The 13620-nt window shown below is 43.1% G+C and overlaps 1 protein-coding gene across 4 annotated transcripts in view; it reads right to left on the bottom strand.

Annotated features, from left to right (window-relative positions):
• The window catches only part of nlgn1 (neuroligin 1), a 316027-nt gene that overhangs the window by 177085 nt on the left and 125322 nt on the right, over positions 1 to 13620 (bottom strand). For all 4 annotated transcript variants that reach the window (XM_085263599.1, XM_085263597.1, XM_085263598.1 and 1 more), the window contains one exon: positions 10605 to 10757. In XM_085263599.1, coding sequence (XP_085119725.1) covers positions 10605 to 10757 — 153 coding nt within the window. The remainder of the gene's footprint in view (positions 1 to 10604; positions 10758 to 13620) is intronic.

Genomic DNA, 13620 nt, shown 5'->3' on the forward strand with positions numbered 1-13620 from the left:
GTGCTTTGAGGTAGCAGCCAAGAAAGCTTTAGTCCGCGTCTGTGAATACCCATGTGTGCATACCTGTGTGGATCAGCATGCTTGCATTCCAAAGGTTTCTCCATGTAATGATCTGCTAGGGAGTGTGGGGGGGCCACAGCCCCGTCCTCCAGGGTGTGAAGCGGGTATGGAGGAGATCAAAACTCCAGACATCCAGAGGCCCCCAGAACACAAGAGACCATGGAAGACCAACAGAGGGGCAGCCGCGCCACTGTTCCAGTAAGAGCTGAGGAGAGTCCCAGATGAGGGCTCGCCCAGCAGCCGCGGAGCAGAAGTCAGGGGGAGTTGCAGTGAGCCTGTGAGCTCCGCCGGCCCCCAGCTGCGCCTGAGTGACCGAGCCCCAGGCCGAGAGGCCGGGGGCACCCCACCTCCAAAGGGGCCCGAGCGAGCCCCAGGCCCCAGGCCCCGACAAGCGGCCGCCAAGGAGTGAGCCGGTGTGTACCCGGACGCCCACCCCCAGACACAAAGAACCACCAACACACCGACACCTGAGGGAGTCCGCCACCGGCAGGGGAAGTGGTGGTGGGTGGAGATAGGCCTCCAAACCTTGGAGGGCCTGAGGCGTCTGATACCCAACCTGACATATAGACACAGACATACAGGCACACACAGACACAAACATCCATTCCCACCCTCATGCTCTCATATGCACTCACTCCACACTCAACCAACGTCGAGACAGACATAAAGAGACGCTGTACACACAATCACACTCCCCAAGCGTACTCTACAAACCGGGTCTAGGTACCCTTGTCCCTGGAGGGGGGAATTGCACCCAGACCCAGGTGGTGTTACCCTTTTCCCTGCGGTGGGGAGAGGCAGACCACCCCGACTCCGCAGCAGCAGGGAGGCCCCACACCCCAGACCGCAGTCGGACGGCCAACTCCTCCTACTAGCCCTCCCGCTCCAGCAGGCCGCAGAGAATGGGGGTGGGAGAAGACTCCAAACCTCCCTCCACCCGCTCATTGTAGTGTTGATGCATATGTGTTCTAAGGTGCAATTAAAACCCAGGAGGGCATGGAGCTACCTGCCATGGAGCAGCAGGTAAGCGCATAGTCCCTCTTGCTAGCCCTCAATGACTAAGTGTATTTAAAATTGAGAGGTGGGCAACAACGTCAGGGGTGAGGTGTACACCCTGATGGTAAATTGGACTCCGTGATTGTGCCCACCCCCAAGATCCTATATGTATGTGTAATGAGAGTGTGAATAATGTGAATGTCTAAGTTGTGGGATAATTATTATTCCATAATTTTGGAGCCACGATAGAGAAGGCCCTGTCCCCTCTGAGCTTCCTCCTGGATCTCGGTACCTCCAGGAGCAGCTGGTCAGCTGACCTGAGAGACCGACAGGGTATGTGGGGATGAAGAAGCTCAGAGAGGTAAGGCGGGGCAAGACTGTGTAGGCATTTAAAAACAAACATAAGAATTTTAAAATTAACTCTAAAAGACACAGGCAGCCAGTGCAGAGAGGCCAGCACAGGGGTTATATGCTCTCTTTTTCGAGTTCCTGTTAGGAGTCGTGCAGCCGCATTTTGAACCAGCTGCAGACGTGAGAGCAATGACTGACTGACCCCCACATAAAGTGAGTTACAGTAGTCCAGGTGGGAAGAAATAAAAGCATGGATCACTGTTTCAAGGTGCTGCCTCGAAAGAAAAGATTTTAGTCTTGCCAGTCGCCTTAAATGATAAAAACTGGACTTCACCACTGCTCTGATTTGGTTGTCCAATTTAAAATCACTGTCCAACTTAAAACCAAGGTCAGTAACAACAGATTTAAAATAGACTTCCAGGGATCCTAAAACAACAGAGGAGGACTCACAGGGACCACTGGGTCCAAACACCAACACTTCTGTTTTCTTTTTATTAAAATTTAAAAAGTTTCGAGCCAACCAAGCTTTAATGTCATCTAGACATGTCAAGAGAGGTTTTATGGAGATGGCATCCTTGCGTTTTAGTGTCAAATAAATTTGGCAGTCATCGGCATAACAGTGAAATGAGATCCCATGCCTTCTAAGGATAGAACCCAGAGGCAGTAGATACAGAGAAAAGAGCAGTGGCCCTAAAATTGAGCCCTGTGGGACACCACATGACAGAGGAGCAGAAGACGATTCGTAACCGAGAAGGCTGACAGAGAAAGTTCTATCTGAAAAATAAGACCTAAACCAATTGAGTGCAGTGCCACCAATACCCACTACATCATGTAATCGAGAAATTAAAATATTGTGGTCTACTGTGTCAAAGGCAGCAGTTAGGTCAAGCAAGACAAGAACAACATGGTTACCAGAATCACATGCCAGAAAGATGTCATTAAAAACCCTTAGTAATGCAGATTCTGTGCTGTGAAGGGTTTTAAAACCTGACTGAAAAACCTCAAAGATTCCATTTTCATCTAGAAAATCTTTCAGTTGACTAAAAACAATTTTCTCTAAAACCTTGGAGACTAAAGGCAGCTTGGAAATAGGCCTATAGTTCGCTAAAACTGTGTGATCAAGGCCAGGTTTCTTAAGCAGTGGCTGTACTACTGCATGTTTGAAATTTGCAGGAACCACACCAGAAGACAGACTGCTGTTAATAATGTCAAGGACATACTGTTGTATACTAGGAAAAATTTCTTTAAAGAATTGTGGAGGGACAGGATCCCGTGGGGAACCTGTGGGCTTAATATGGCGAACCACATCCTCTAAAGAGGAGAGCGTCACAAGCTCAAACTGAGTGAAAACAGCAGCGCAAGGGACAGAGACAGAAGGGTCAGAGTCAGGAGCTGTGATAAGAGCCCTGATGGTGACAACCTTTTCAATAAAAAAGTTCAGAAAATCATTGCAAATCTCAGGAGAAACTTCCAAACAGACATTCAAAGGAGTATTAAGAACAGTGTCAATGGTCCTAAATAACACACGTGGGTTATGACAGTTGGAAGAAATAATATTTGCAAAATATTCCCTTTTTGCCTCTTTAACAGTGTTCTGGTAGCGATGCCAGCAGTCTTTGAGAATTTGAAATGATACATGCAGTTTATCCTTTTTCCACCTCCGTTCTGCTCGACGACATTCCCTCTTAACAGCACGACTGCTCTCATTAAACCAAGGCTCAGGTTTAGCCTTAAGCTGCCTGGTTTTTAAAGGAGCCACAGAGTCCATGATTTTTTGACAGCAAGAATTAAACCAGGAATGTAGGTCTTCTGTGTCAGAGGAAACAAAGTCAGAAGGCCCGCCGAGCTGATTAAAAGCAGCAGAAAACTGCGCAGCAGTGGCGGGGTTAATAACCCGACAGCACCGAGTAGCAGCGCCAGGTTTAACTGCGGTATATGTCAAACCAACGTTGAATAACACAGGCATATGATCTGAGAGTGCACAGTCACAAATCTCCAAGTCAGTGACAGGCAGACCATATGACAGAACAAGGTCCAGTGTGTGTCCGTGCTCATGTGTAGGGCCACGTACGGACTGTACCAGGCTAAAAGAGTCAATAAGGCTTAAAAAGTCCTTTACCAGTGGCTTATCAGGACAGCATACATGTATATTAAAATCTCCAACAATAAGAACACTATCATAGTTGGGCATAATCCCAGCTAAAAAATCAGAAAAGTCGTTTATGAAGTTCTTATTGTATTTCGGGGGGCGATAGATGACAGCGCAGAAAATCGGGTTTGTACGACTCACCTCAAATGAGGTAAGTTCAAAGCTGGAGAACGAAGGCTGTAGAAAACACTGCTTACATTTAAAATCCTTTTTGTAAACAGTCACTGTGCCTCCACCTCTGCCTGACGTCCGTGGCGAGTTAAAATAGCAACAATCCACAGGTAAAAGTTCAGATAGAACACTGGACTCACCAACACTCAGCCACGTCTCAGTCACACACAGAAAATCCAGATCACGGGAACTGAAGAAGTCCCGAAGAATAAAAGTTTTGTTTAAAAGTGATCTGGCGTTCACCAGGCCAATCCTAGCGGGAGCTGGAGTTGGCGCTCGGGGTTCAGGGGGTCCAGAAACCCGCCGCAGCGATCTCAGATTCCGATAATGTTGACAGCGGAGGTTTAGCCTGGGAGGGCATGGGCAGCGAGGCCGAGGAGCATGATCATCAAAGCCGACCACAGGCACCAAACAGGCATCAACAGGATCCAGAAAACGCCGAGACGCAAACAGCCTTGGCAAGAATCCATGCACTGGTCGGAAAACAGCAGAATAATTCTTTAGGTAAACCTTTAGCTTTACCAAGCGACCGCTTCGTTTACCCCGGCGACGAGGACGCTTTTGCCGGGAAGGTAGCGTGGGAACCCGGTACAGGTAACCCGGGGTTTCCGATGCAAATGGGGGCAGGGGTTGCTGCCCACCAGCTCCAAAGGACACAATATTTTGGACCACAGGTTTGAGGTCCAATAGTGTCTGGCGATCATACCTCAGCAGAGACTTTGTTTCATGGATGACACAAATTAAAAATAACATAAACAGGAACAAACTTGGCAGTGACAGACGAGCAGCCACACACACCGGCGCCATCTTGCCATCTTGCCTGTAGCTATTAGTAGCCATGAACCGTGCATATTATTGTGAGGTGTGTTGGTGGCAAGGTGCAATGGTTCTGGCTAGAGCAACCTGGCATTGTTAAACATGCCCAGATGGCTGACTGTTGTCCAAGTCTTGGCTAGATTAATCCAATCCGTGATGCATCGGGAAAGCTGCTGTAACCTTCCATCGCCAACCTTGCTGTTGCCAGATCACCATTAGCATAGCATAGCTTCCATTAGTATTGCTGCTCACTCATGAATAAATCACAGAAAAACTCAGCCAAATGAGTAGGTGAAAAGCAAACTGAGCACTGACATACACAGCTCACCTCACAACCAGAATACTTCAACATAAGTCCAGTGCAATGACAAAAAAAGAATGATTTTCATATGACTGAAATACTTCTAGCAATTTCAACTAAAACTTGCTAACCTGATCTAATTGGTTCTGTTAATGAACGTCCACACAAGTATTACAGATGCAGTAAATATTTGCTGTTATTTTGTGATTTCTTCAGTACTTACTGTTTACACACAGTTCTTACCAAGGGGGAAAAAAACCTTTCGAATGGTACAGTATAGAAACCGCCAGTACAAGGCAGCCTGATTACAAAACAGTTTAGGAATTAATACAAATTCTCTATCTGAACGTGTATTCTGTTAAACAAAATGAAAAAGAAATACTCTAGTATCACTATCAGCAATTAAATTAACATGCAAAATACTGGACCACACAGATCGGGGCAGATTGCACTTTAATCAAAGGGCACATCTGGGCTGATTTCACACCAAAAGGATAGAAAGTCATGATTTCCAATCATGTCATCTGTCTTGTCAGCTTGCTAGCTTTCTCCTCAGAAATGCTGGGATCTTGGCAGCGGGTAGCACAGTGAAACTGGGAAATATTGAAGCAAATAGTACAACATGTCTCAATGCAGTCTGTCCACTGATCAAAGACTTCTCTGCCCTAAAATAGCAGAGGAAATGTTTGAGCCCTATTTGGCAAATTTACAAGAAAGAACATCCAAGCAGTACGGCAAAGGACTGCTGATGATGCATTTAAATATGCCTATGTGCACACACAGAGAGAGAGAGAGAGAGAGAGAGAGAGAGAGAGAGAGAGAGAGAGCTTGTGACAATTAGTGTCCAGGATACAAAACTACAAGCATTACAACACTGTAAAGCTTTTATGGCAAAAAAGTTTTTGTACATAAAATGGCTTAATAGTGCTGAATAGCTTTGCAAGGACTTCCACAACTCCTACTACTGATACGTTTACTCCCTTAGTTACATACGAGGAATAAGCTTCACAACTGCCCCTCCCAAAAGCCCTTGTCAAATATCTGCACACATACAGGTAATGGCTAAGGACTTTTTGAAAATGTGTTTATTGTTAGCTCAGGAGAAAGCCTGAGAAAAGTGTGACAAAATGAAAGAGAACTAATAGCAATACCAATGTTTGCAGGTGGAGCAATCATTACACATGGATGAGAACTCAAACACTTTTGTTTAAAGATTAGATGCTCTCGAGTTTTTGAGAAAGCTGTGTCAGGAGTACTAGCAAGAGGAGAAGGTAGAGAAAAGAGGCGCAAAAGGAGTAATGAACCTAAATCATTGGAGTATTTGTTTCAGGGAGAAAGAAATTAATAAGCATGAAAATAATAGTCCTCCACACTTTGCCAGCAGGACAAAAACTAACAGGAAAGAAAAAGTCCAATTACTGTGGAAGGGGAAAAGAAAAGAAGATATATTAGAATAAAAAAGGGAGCGAGAGAGCGAGCATTATTTGGGAAGGTAAATATTAGGGGAAATGCCTGTGTGAAATGCACACAGTCCTAATTTAAATAACTAGCTAGCCAAATCTGATATTTGTGGATTTTCTAATGTGTGCAGCATGCAGAAAAAATAACAAGCATGCAATCAGTAAAGTTTCTCAGCACATATCTTGGGACTGTTTGGACTAAACTATGCTGCTGATCAAATAATTAACGATAGCGCTAGTGTTTAGGCTCATAAAAATGTCCTGTATATGTTTTCTTTATTATTAATTTTTTGTTTTATTTTGTGGTTGCTTTATCTTTAAAATTTGTCACGGAGCTCACATATTCATTATGAACCTTAGTATAGTAAAACAATAAATGGAAGAATTGACAAATGGATCAAGTTATGGATTCATTTTAAATGCATAATTATCGAACTATTATATTAACATGTTTTTAAAACATCTATATTCTGCTAGTCGGTCCTTTTCTCATGCCAGGTCTCTATGGGCTTGATCAGTGCTGAAAGTAAGAGGAGCAGTAGCATGCAGAGAAATGGATATTTTACTGGCCAGGTATATCTTAAAACAATCAGAGGCTTGATGAATTGGCTGAATGGCTGATGTATGGCTGGAATGGAAGGGGTATTTGGAGAAGGTTTGAGTCAGGGAAATGCACCTCATCAATCAGCATGATTAAAGGTTTTGGCTGGGCTGAAACAAACTCCGCACTGTGAGGGCCTGGCCTTAAAGGCACAGTCCGCTTTTCAGCACTCCAACAGCCAAGCGTGGAGGCTTAAAACTCACATATTACCACATGCAGTCAACATTTGTGACTCTGTGTTTGTCACAATGCCAGTATGATAGACATCTGGGATTAAACAATATTAAATAACTCAGTGTGACAGTTTCATAACTGCTCAGTAACAATCCCCTATATAAGTTTTATTCACTGGGGACACTGATGGGAATCGAAATGTTTTTATGACAAGGCAAGATTTTATATGATAATATCCAGCAAATTTCAGAATATTATGTCACTTTAAAGGGAAAAAAAAACATCATACCATATTTGTGATAGAGCATTTAGCTTCTTAAGCACTTCCAAACAATTCAAACCAAAACTAACCTCACAGCAGGACTTCTGATTATAAACCAAGGGGGACTGAGATGGCACTTTGATAGCACTATACTATGTGTTTCATAAACACCCAATCTGCACCCTGGAGAAACTTCTGATTCATTAAACACACAACCTCCTACACACCCATGAACACACACTGACAGTAGCATACTATATGCATGCCCCATGGCCAAAATCATTGCAGCCAAGGCCCTTAACCCATAAATACAGCTTCGCGCCAGCAGCTCTACATATTTAAAGCCGCTAATGGTTTCCTTCGTAGTGCTCACTTGCACACACAAACACACTAAACCAAGGAGAAAAATCACTGGAGCGAGGGTAGGGATTTCTGTCAGCTGAGCAGCATCTCCAAGCAAACAGGTGCTGCAATGGCTGGCTGGGCAAGGTAAATGGCCTGTATTTGTATAGCGCTTTTCTAGTCCCTGAGGACCCCAAAGTGCTTTACAGCCACCCATTCACACACACATTCACATACTGGCTACATTGTAGCTACAGCCACCCTGGGGCGCACTGACAGAGGCGAGGCTGCCGGACACTGGCGCCACCGGGCCCTCTGACCACCACCAGTACGCAACAGGTGAAGTGTCTTGCCCAAAGACACAACGACGGAGACTGTCCAAGCCGGGGCTCGAACCAGCAACCTTCCAATTACAAGGCAAACTCCCAACTCTTGAGCCACGATCGTCCGTATAGGTCAGTCCCACACTTTAGCCAACATTGGCCAACTGGCTAACTAGAGAACATAATAATAATGCTGAGAGCCTGGTAAATGTTAGTAGGTATAAAAGGTTTAAACAAACATTGTTTCCTAGTCCTTCTTAATTTTTGAGATGTGTAATATCTTTCATTAACTCCTGTATTCATTCTCTAATAAAGAGCTTTTTTCCCCCATACCAAATGTTAAACCAAACACATGTTTAGTTATCATACCTAATATACGGGTTTATTCATATTACGAACATGTGGTCGGCTGACTTTAATTAAAGAGGCTGATAATACATATACATCATGTCTGGACCAATGAAACATTAACATTCAATTCAGTTTATTAATATATCCAGTTCACAGTTTACAGCAACAGTAATATCAAGGTACTATATAATGTAACCTTAAGGCCCTGCAATATTACTGCGTCCCCCTTTTGAAAAAGCACTTGGTGACCTCGGAGAGGAAGAACTCCCATATAAATGTCAGAGCCGTGTGGGCTCTGACTCTTAACAGTGAGAAAGAAAAACAACTTAGAGTCCAACACAGAACTTGTACTCAATTATACTGGATAACTGAATGGAAAGCCCACAAGCCCACTGATTATGAGTCCTATATCTACTGTCATTCACACACAGACACACACAAACACACACAGCCCACTAGAAGGTTGGGTAAGGTAAAGCTGCACACTTTTGCCCATTGCCAGGGGGGTAAACACAAACACACAGAGTTTAATCTGAGAGCAAACAGCAGTGCCTCATGTTAACCAGCAGGAATACACTTTCCCTCAACACTATGAGGCTTGGAGCAGTTAAGAGCTTGCACATGAAAAAGGGGCGAGTGGGGAACGGAGGGAAAAAAAACAGAAAAGAATGAGAAGGAGGGAATGCCTAAGGGACTGAGGATTTCACCACTTTTAAAATAATTTTAAATGTTCTAAAATGTAACTGACTGATCTTTGGCTGGATTACTCTCACCATACTTGCCTTTTTTATCCTTTCTCAAGCTTTTGATGTTTGGAAGTGGTTGTACACTTCAGCTGCTTATGTAATTTCCATAATGCTTTATAACTATAATCTAAAGCTTTAAATGTTATTTGCAAACAGAGTTTGAATTGGCTACGCCAGTTTATTCATAACAGGGAAATCCAAGATTTCAGCTTTGAACAGCAGGTTTTGGAGTGTGGAGTTCAGTTTTTTAGTGTATGTAGAGTATGTGCACTTTATACACATGGTGTCTCTACAAACTGTAATAGTCTGCAATGAAGCTAAACTTTAGGGTGGATAGGAAGGCTACATATCTAATCACTAGATCTTTTTTTTAAATATTCATATATGTATATTAATTATCTGACTTCTAGCTGTCAAGAATTTTAGTACCACTGTTGATCTTTGGGTATCATTAGGACGTCTGTAAGAAAGCAACAGGTTTTTCAGCCAGTCTTAGTATTTCCCATTAAAATATAACTAATGTAAAATATCAGAGGGAATAATTTTGAGATTACAGAGATGATGCAGACCACCTGCAGATCACACTAATATTTCACTGATATTGTGTTTCAGCTCTTCACAAAGAATATTATGTGAGCATTTATATTAATTCGCTAAATACGCCCTGACACACACAAACACATAGCTGTACATGCACGCACACTCACACACATGCCAAGAAAACTTTTTTTAATATATATTTGAGTGAAAGGCGGATATTGCCCTGTGTCTTTATTCTGCTATCCGTTGATCACACCGGGTGAAAACCCCATAAACCAAAAGAGCATTTAAATGAAAGCGGTCCATTCCATGACAGCATAATCTCATTCAGCACACCTTTGTTTCTATCATGTGGCAGTGACATCTAAAAGAAGGGAAAAGGAATTAGGAATTACTCTGATGAGAAAAAATAAGACAGGGGAGACAGAAAACTGAGATATCCAGAAACAAGAGGGACTGAAAATCCATTGTACTAACTATATATGAAAGGAGGCAAGAGATGTACAGCAGAGTGATAACCAGGTTCAAACTATGCAGAGATGCAATCAACATGTCACTTTAAACAAATACGTAGATGAGCAAAGGATCAGAAAAGGGATGGCACAAACATTTTGTACTACTATGCCTGTCACCTGCCTACTTTAGCGTCAAAGTCAAGGAAGAATGAAAAGCAATCATCTCATAGAAAGCTCAAATTCAGTCTTTGGAAATATCGCAATCAATCAACAAAGAAATGAGACCAGATATTAGCAAGAAATACCAGTTTGAGCCAGAACAATGTACAGACCAAAAAAAGAAAGGAAGGCAGAAAGAAAGGAAAAGAAAGAAATAAAGATATCCCTGGTCTTCGTCTTTTTAAGGCTAACGTAATAGACTCAACATGACAAAAGGCATAAATAAAGGAAGAACAGACACGACACAACATGACAGCAATAATGGTCACTCATTGCAGGATCCTTACCTAGGACGCCAAGTCTGTAGTTTAAAGTGATGACAATCACGTTCCCATAGCTGGCCAGGATACTGCCATCAAACATATTCCCAGTTCCTTCCATGTAGGAGCCCCCATGGATGAAAACCATCACTGGTTTGGGGCTTCCACTCTCCCTAATGTCTAGAGGAGGGGGGGTGGGGGGGTGAAAAGGAGAAGGTGGAAGAGGCAGAAGGACTGGTTAGATGACATATTGAAAGCGACGGTCAGGGATTCACTTTCAAAACTTTCATTTGTAGGGGGCTTTCGCCAACCTTTTTGGCACACTGGCTTTCAACATAGAGACCTTGTCAGTTTTAGGCATCAAAATATTTTGTCAATATGAAAGCACTATATGACTGTTGTTATTGAGATATACTGTTTAATTTGTTTATCAATGTATCTAAATTCCATATGCATGTAAAGGAAAAACGATATTTGATGTGTTTAATTTAATGAGTTGTATTTTCCTTCAGGCAATGGACTGTCCAAAATGCCAGAATGGCAATCTGAAATGTCCCACTATACTGAGGAACTTCAGAGAATAACATGGGATAAATTTTAATTTAATTTAATTTAATTTAAGAGCACATGAGGTTTGACAACTTTATGAAAAAGCTTTGTTTTATTGGGACATAATTTTACTTCAGTAAAGTAGTGTATCCTTTTTTTTTCAACTGCAGCGAAAAGCTTACCTTGACTTTGTGAATATGAATGCATATAAGCACAGACTGATAGATGTAAAAACTAACTAAGCTTGTCTTTTAAAATAACTCAGCGTGATTTAAAGCAGATTTAATCATTTTGAGCAGTGAGAATCTAATAATGTAAAAAAGAAGTATGTGTACTTGCACCTGGCAAATGTAAGGTATGGCCCAGGAGATCTAACAACATGTGAGAGCCCATGTTCAAAACAAGGTTCCACTTTCATCTCGTTTTTCAGTGATAAGCCTTTTCATGTTGTTTCTTAACTGTTTCTATCAGTACATGTAGCAGTACACATCATTTATCCTAATGATGTTTTATAGTGAGGGATCAGGTCCAGAGAGAGATGAGAGAGTGTGCGGGGAATTAAAAGTAAACCAACCAAGAAAACAAAAGACAGATTCTGTCAATATTTTTTGATACTTTTCTAAACCAGAGGAGTGGCAAATTAGAAACCTCAAGAAAAACACACATTTTGATGGAACTTCTTGACACTAAAAGACTGATATGAAAATAGTTTGTAGGTGCCCCTATAAATGCAATGCATCAGCATCATTTTAACATTATTGCTCCTTTTTTAACTAAAATTTAGGACTATATCTATATCTCTCTATATATAGAGATATAGATCTATATCTATATCTATCTATAGATCTCTCTCTCTCTCTCTCTCTCTCTCTCTCTCTCTCTCTCTCTCTCTCTAATATATATATATATATATAAAACACCCAGCACGCCCCTGCGGGCGGTTTATCCTACAAGCTCGGGTCCTCTACCAGAGGCCTGGGAGCTTGAGGTCCTGCGCAGTATCTTAGCTGTTCCCAGGATTGCGCTCTTCTGGACAGAGATTTCCGATGTTGTTCCCGGGATCTGCTGGAGCCACTCGCCTAGCTTGGGAGTCACCGCACCTAGTGCTCCGATTACCACGGGGACCACCGTTACCTTCACCCTCCACATCCTCTCGAGCTCTTCTCTGAGCCCTTGGTATTTTTCCAGCTTCTCGTGTTCCTTCTTCCTGATATTGCTGTCATTCGGAACCGCTACATCGATCACTACGGCCGTCTTCTTCTGTTTGTCTACCACCACTATGTCCGGTTGGTTAGCCACCACCATTTTGTCCGTCTGTATCTGGAAGTCCCACAGGATCTTAGCTCGGTCATTCTCCACCACCCTTGGGGGCATCTCCCATTTTGACCTCGGGACTTCCAGGTTGTACTCGGCACAGATGTTCCTGTACACTATGCTGGCCACTTGGTTATGGCGTTCCATGTATGCCTTGCCTGCTAGCATCTTGCACCCTGCTGTTATGTGCTGGATTGTCTCTGGGGCATCTTTACACAGCCTGCACCTGGGGTCTTCATATATACATATATATATATATATATATATATATATTACAGGGCACTTTGTATTATTTATAACTTAATTTATTTGTAGTATTCTTCCTAGATTATGCATTGTGTTCTGCAATAATAATACAATAATAATACAAAAACAGGGCATTGTTGGAATGCTACTACGCAAGTAACCCCGGCGGAAGGGGCTACATGAATAGGATGCGGGACCTATGGATTCTTCGATATCCAACATCCACAATGACGGCGAAACAACTAGTAGCTCAGTGTTCCAACATTCGAAAGAAGGGACTGCTCTCACAGCTAGAGATTGACGAGGTACAACACAAATGCTATGGCAAGGAGGAGTCAGGACGCCAGGTCAGGGGGGAGATATCATCACCCCCACCCGAGATTGGGTACATAGCCCCAAGTGCGATAGGAGAAGGATCGTTGAGTGCAAGAGGAACTGACCTGAAAAATAGGATCATCGCCAAGCTTGAAACCTGTATCCCCCGTAGTCGGTTACCAAGATTACGTGAAGTACCCTCAGAAGGTCTGCTAGATGATGTTAATGCAGCACTACGGACGATACCTACAACCACGATTACCGACACTAACAAGCTGATCTACAATACGGCAGCAGTGATCAGTGAGATGCTTGGCTACAAGTTGAACAGCCACAAGGGGCAGTACCCTCCATGGAGAAGGAGGCTAGAGGGCAAGATCAAAGTAGCACGGAGGGAGGTCAGCCAACTAATGGAGTTGCAGAAAGGTGCGACAAAGAAGGTGCATAAGAAATACAGCAAGCTGTCCATACCTGAGGCCTTGGAAACTGCCAAGCAAAGACTCATAGCCTTGCCCAGCCGCTTGAGGAGGTACACCAGAGAGATAGGCAAAGGTGTACTCTCAGTGGCAAGGGAACAATAATAATAAGAGAACAGCACCACCAAGGCTGGAGACGGAGC

Source organism: Mchenga conophoros, linkage group LG23, assembly GCF_057382185.1.
Source record: "Mchenga conophoros isolate Kocher_MC1m ecotype Shallow Benthic linkage group LG23, M_conophoros_male_GT1.1, whole genome shotgun sequence".
Lineage (NCBI taxonomy): Eukaryota > Metazoa > Chordata > Actinopteri > Cichliformes > Cichlidae > Mchenga > Mchenga conophoros.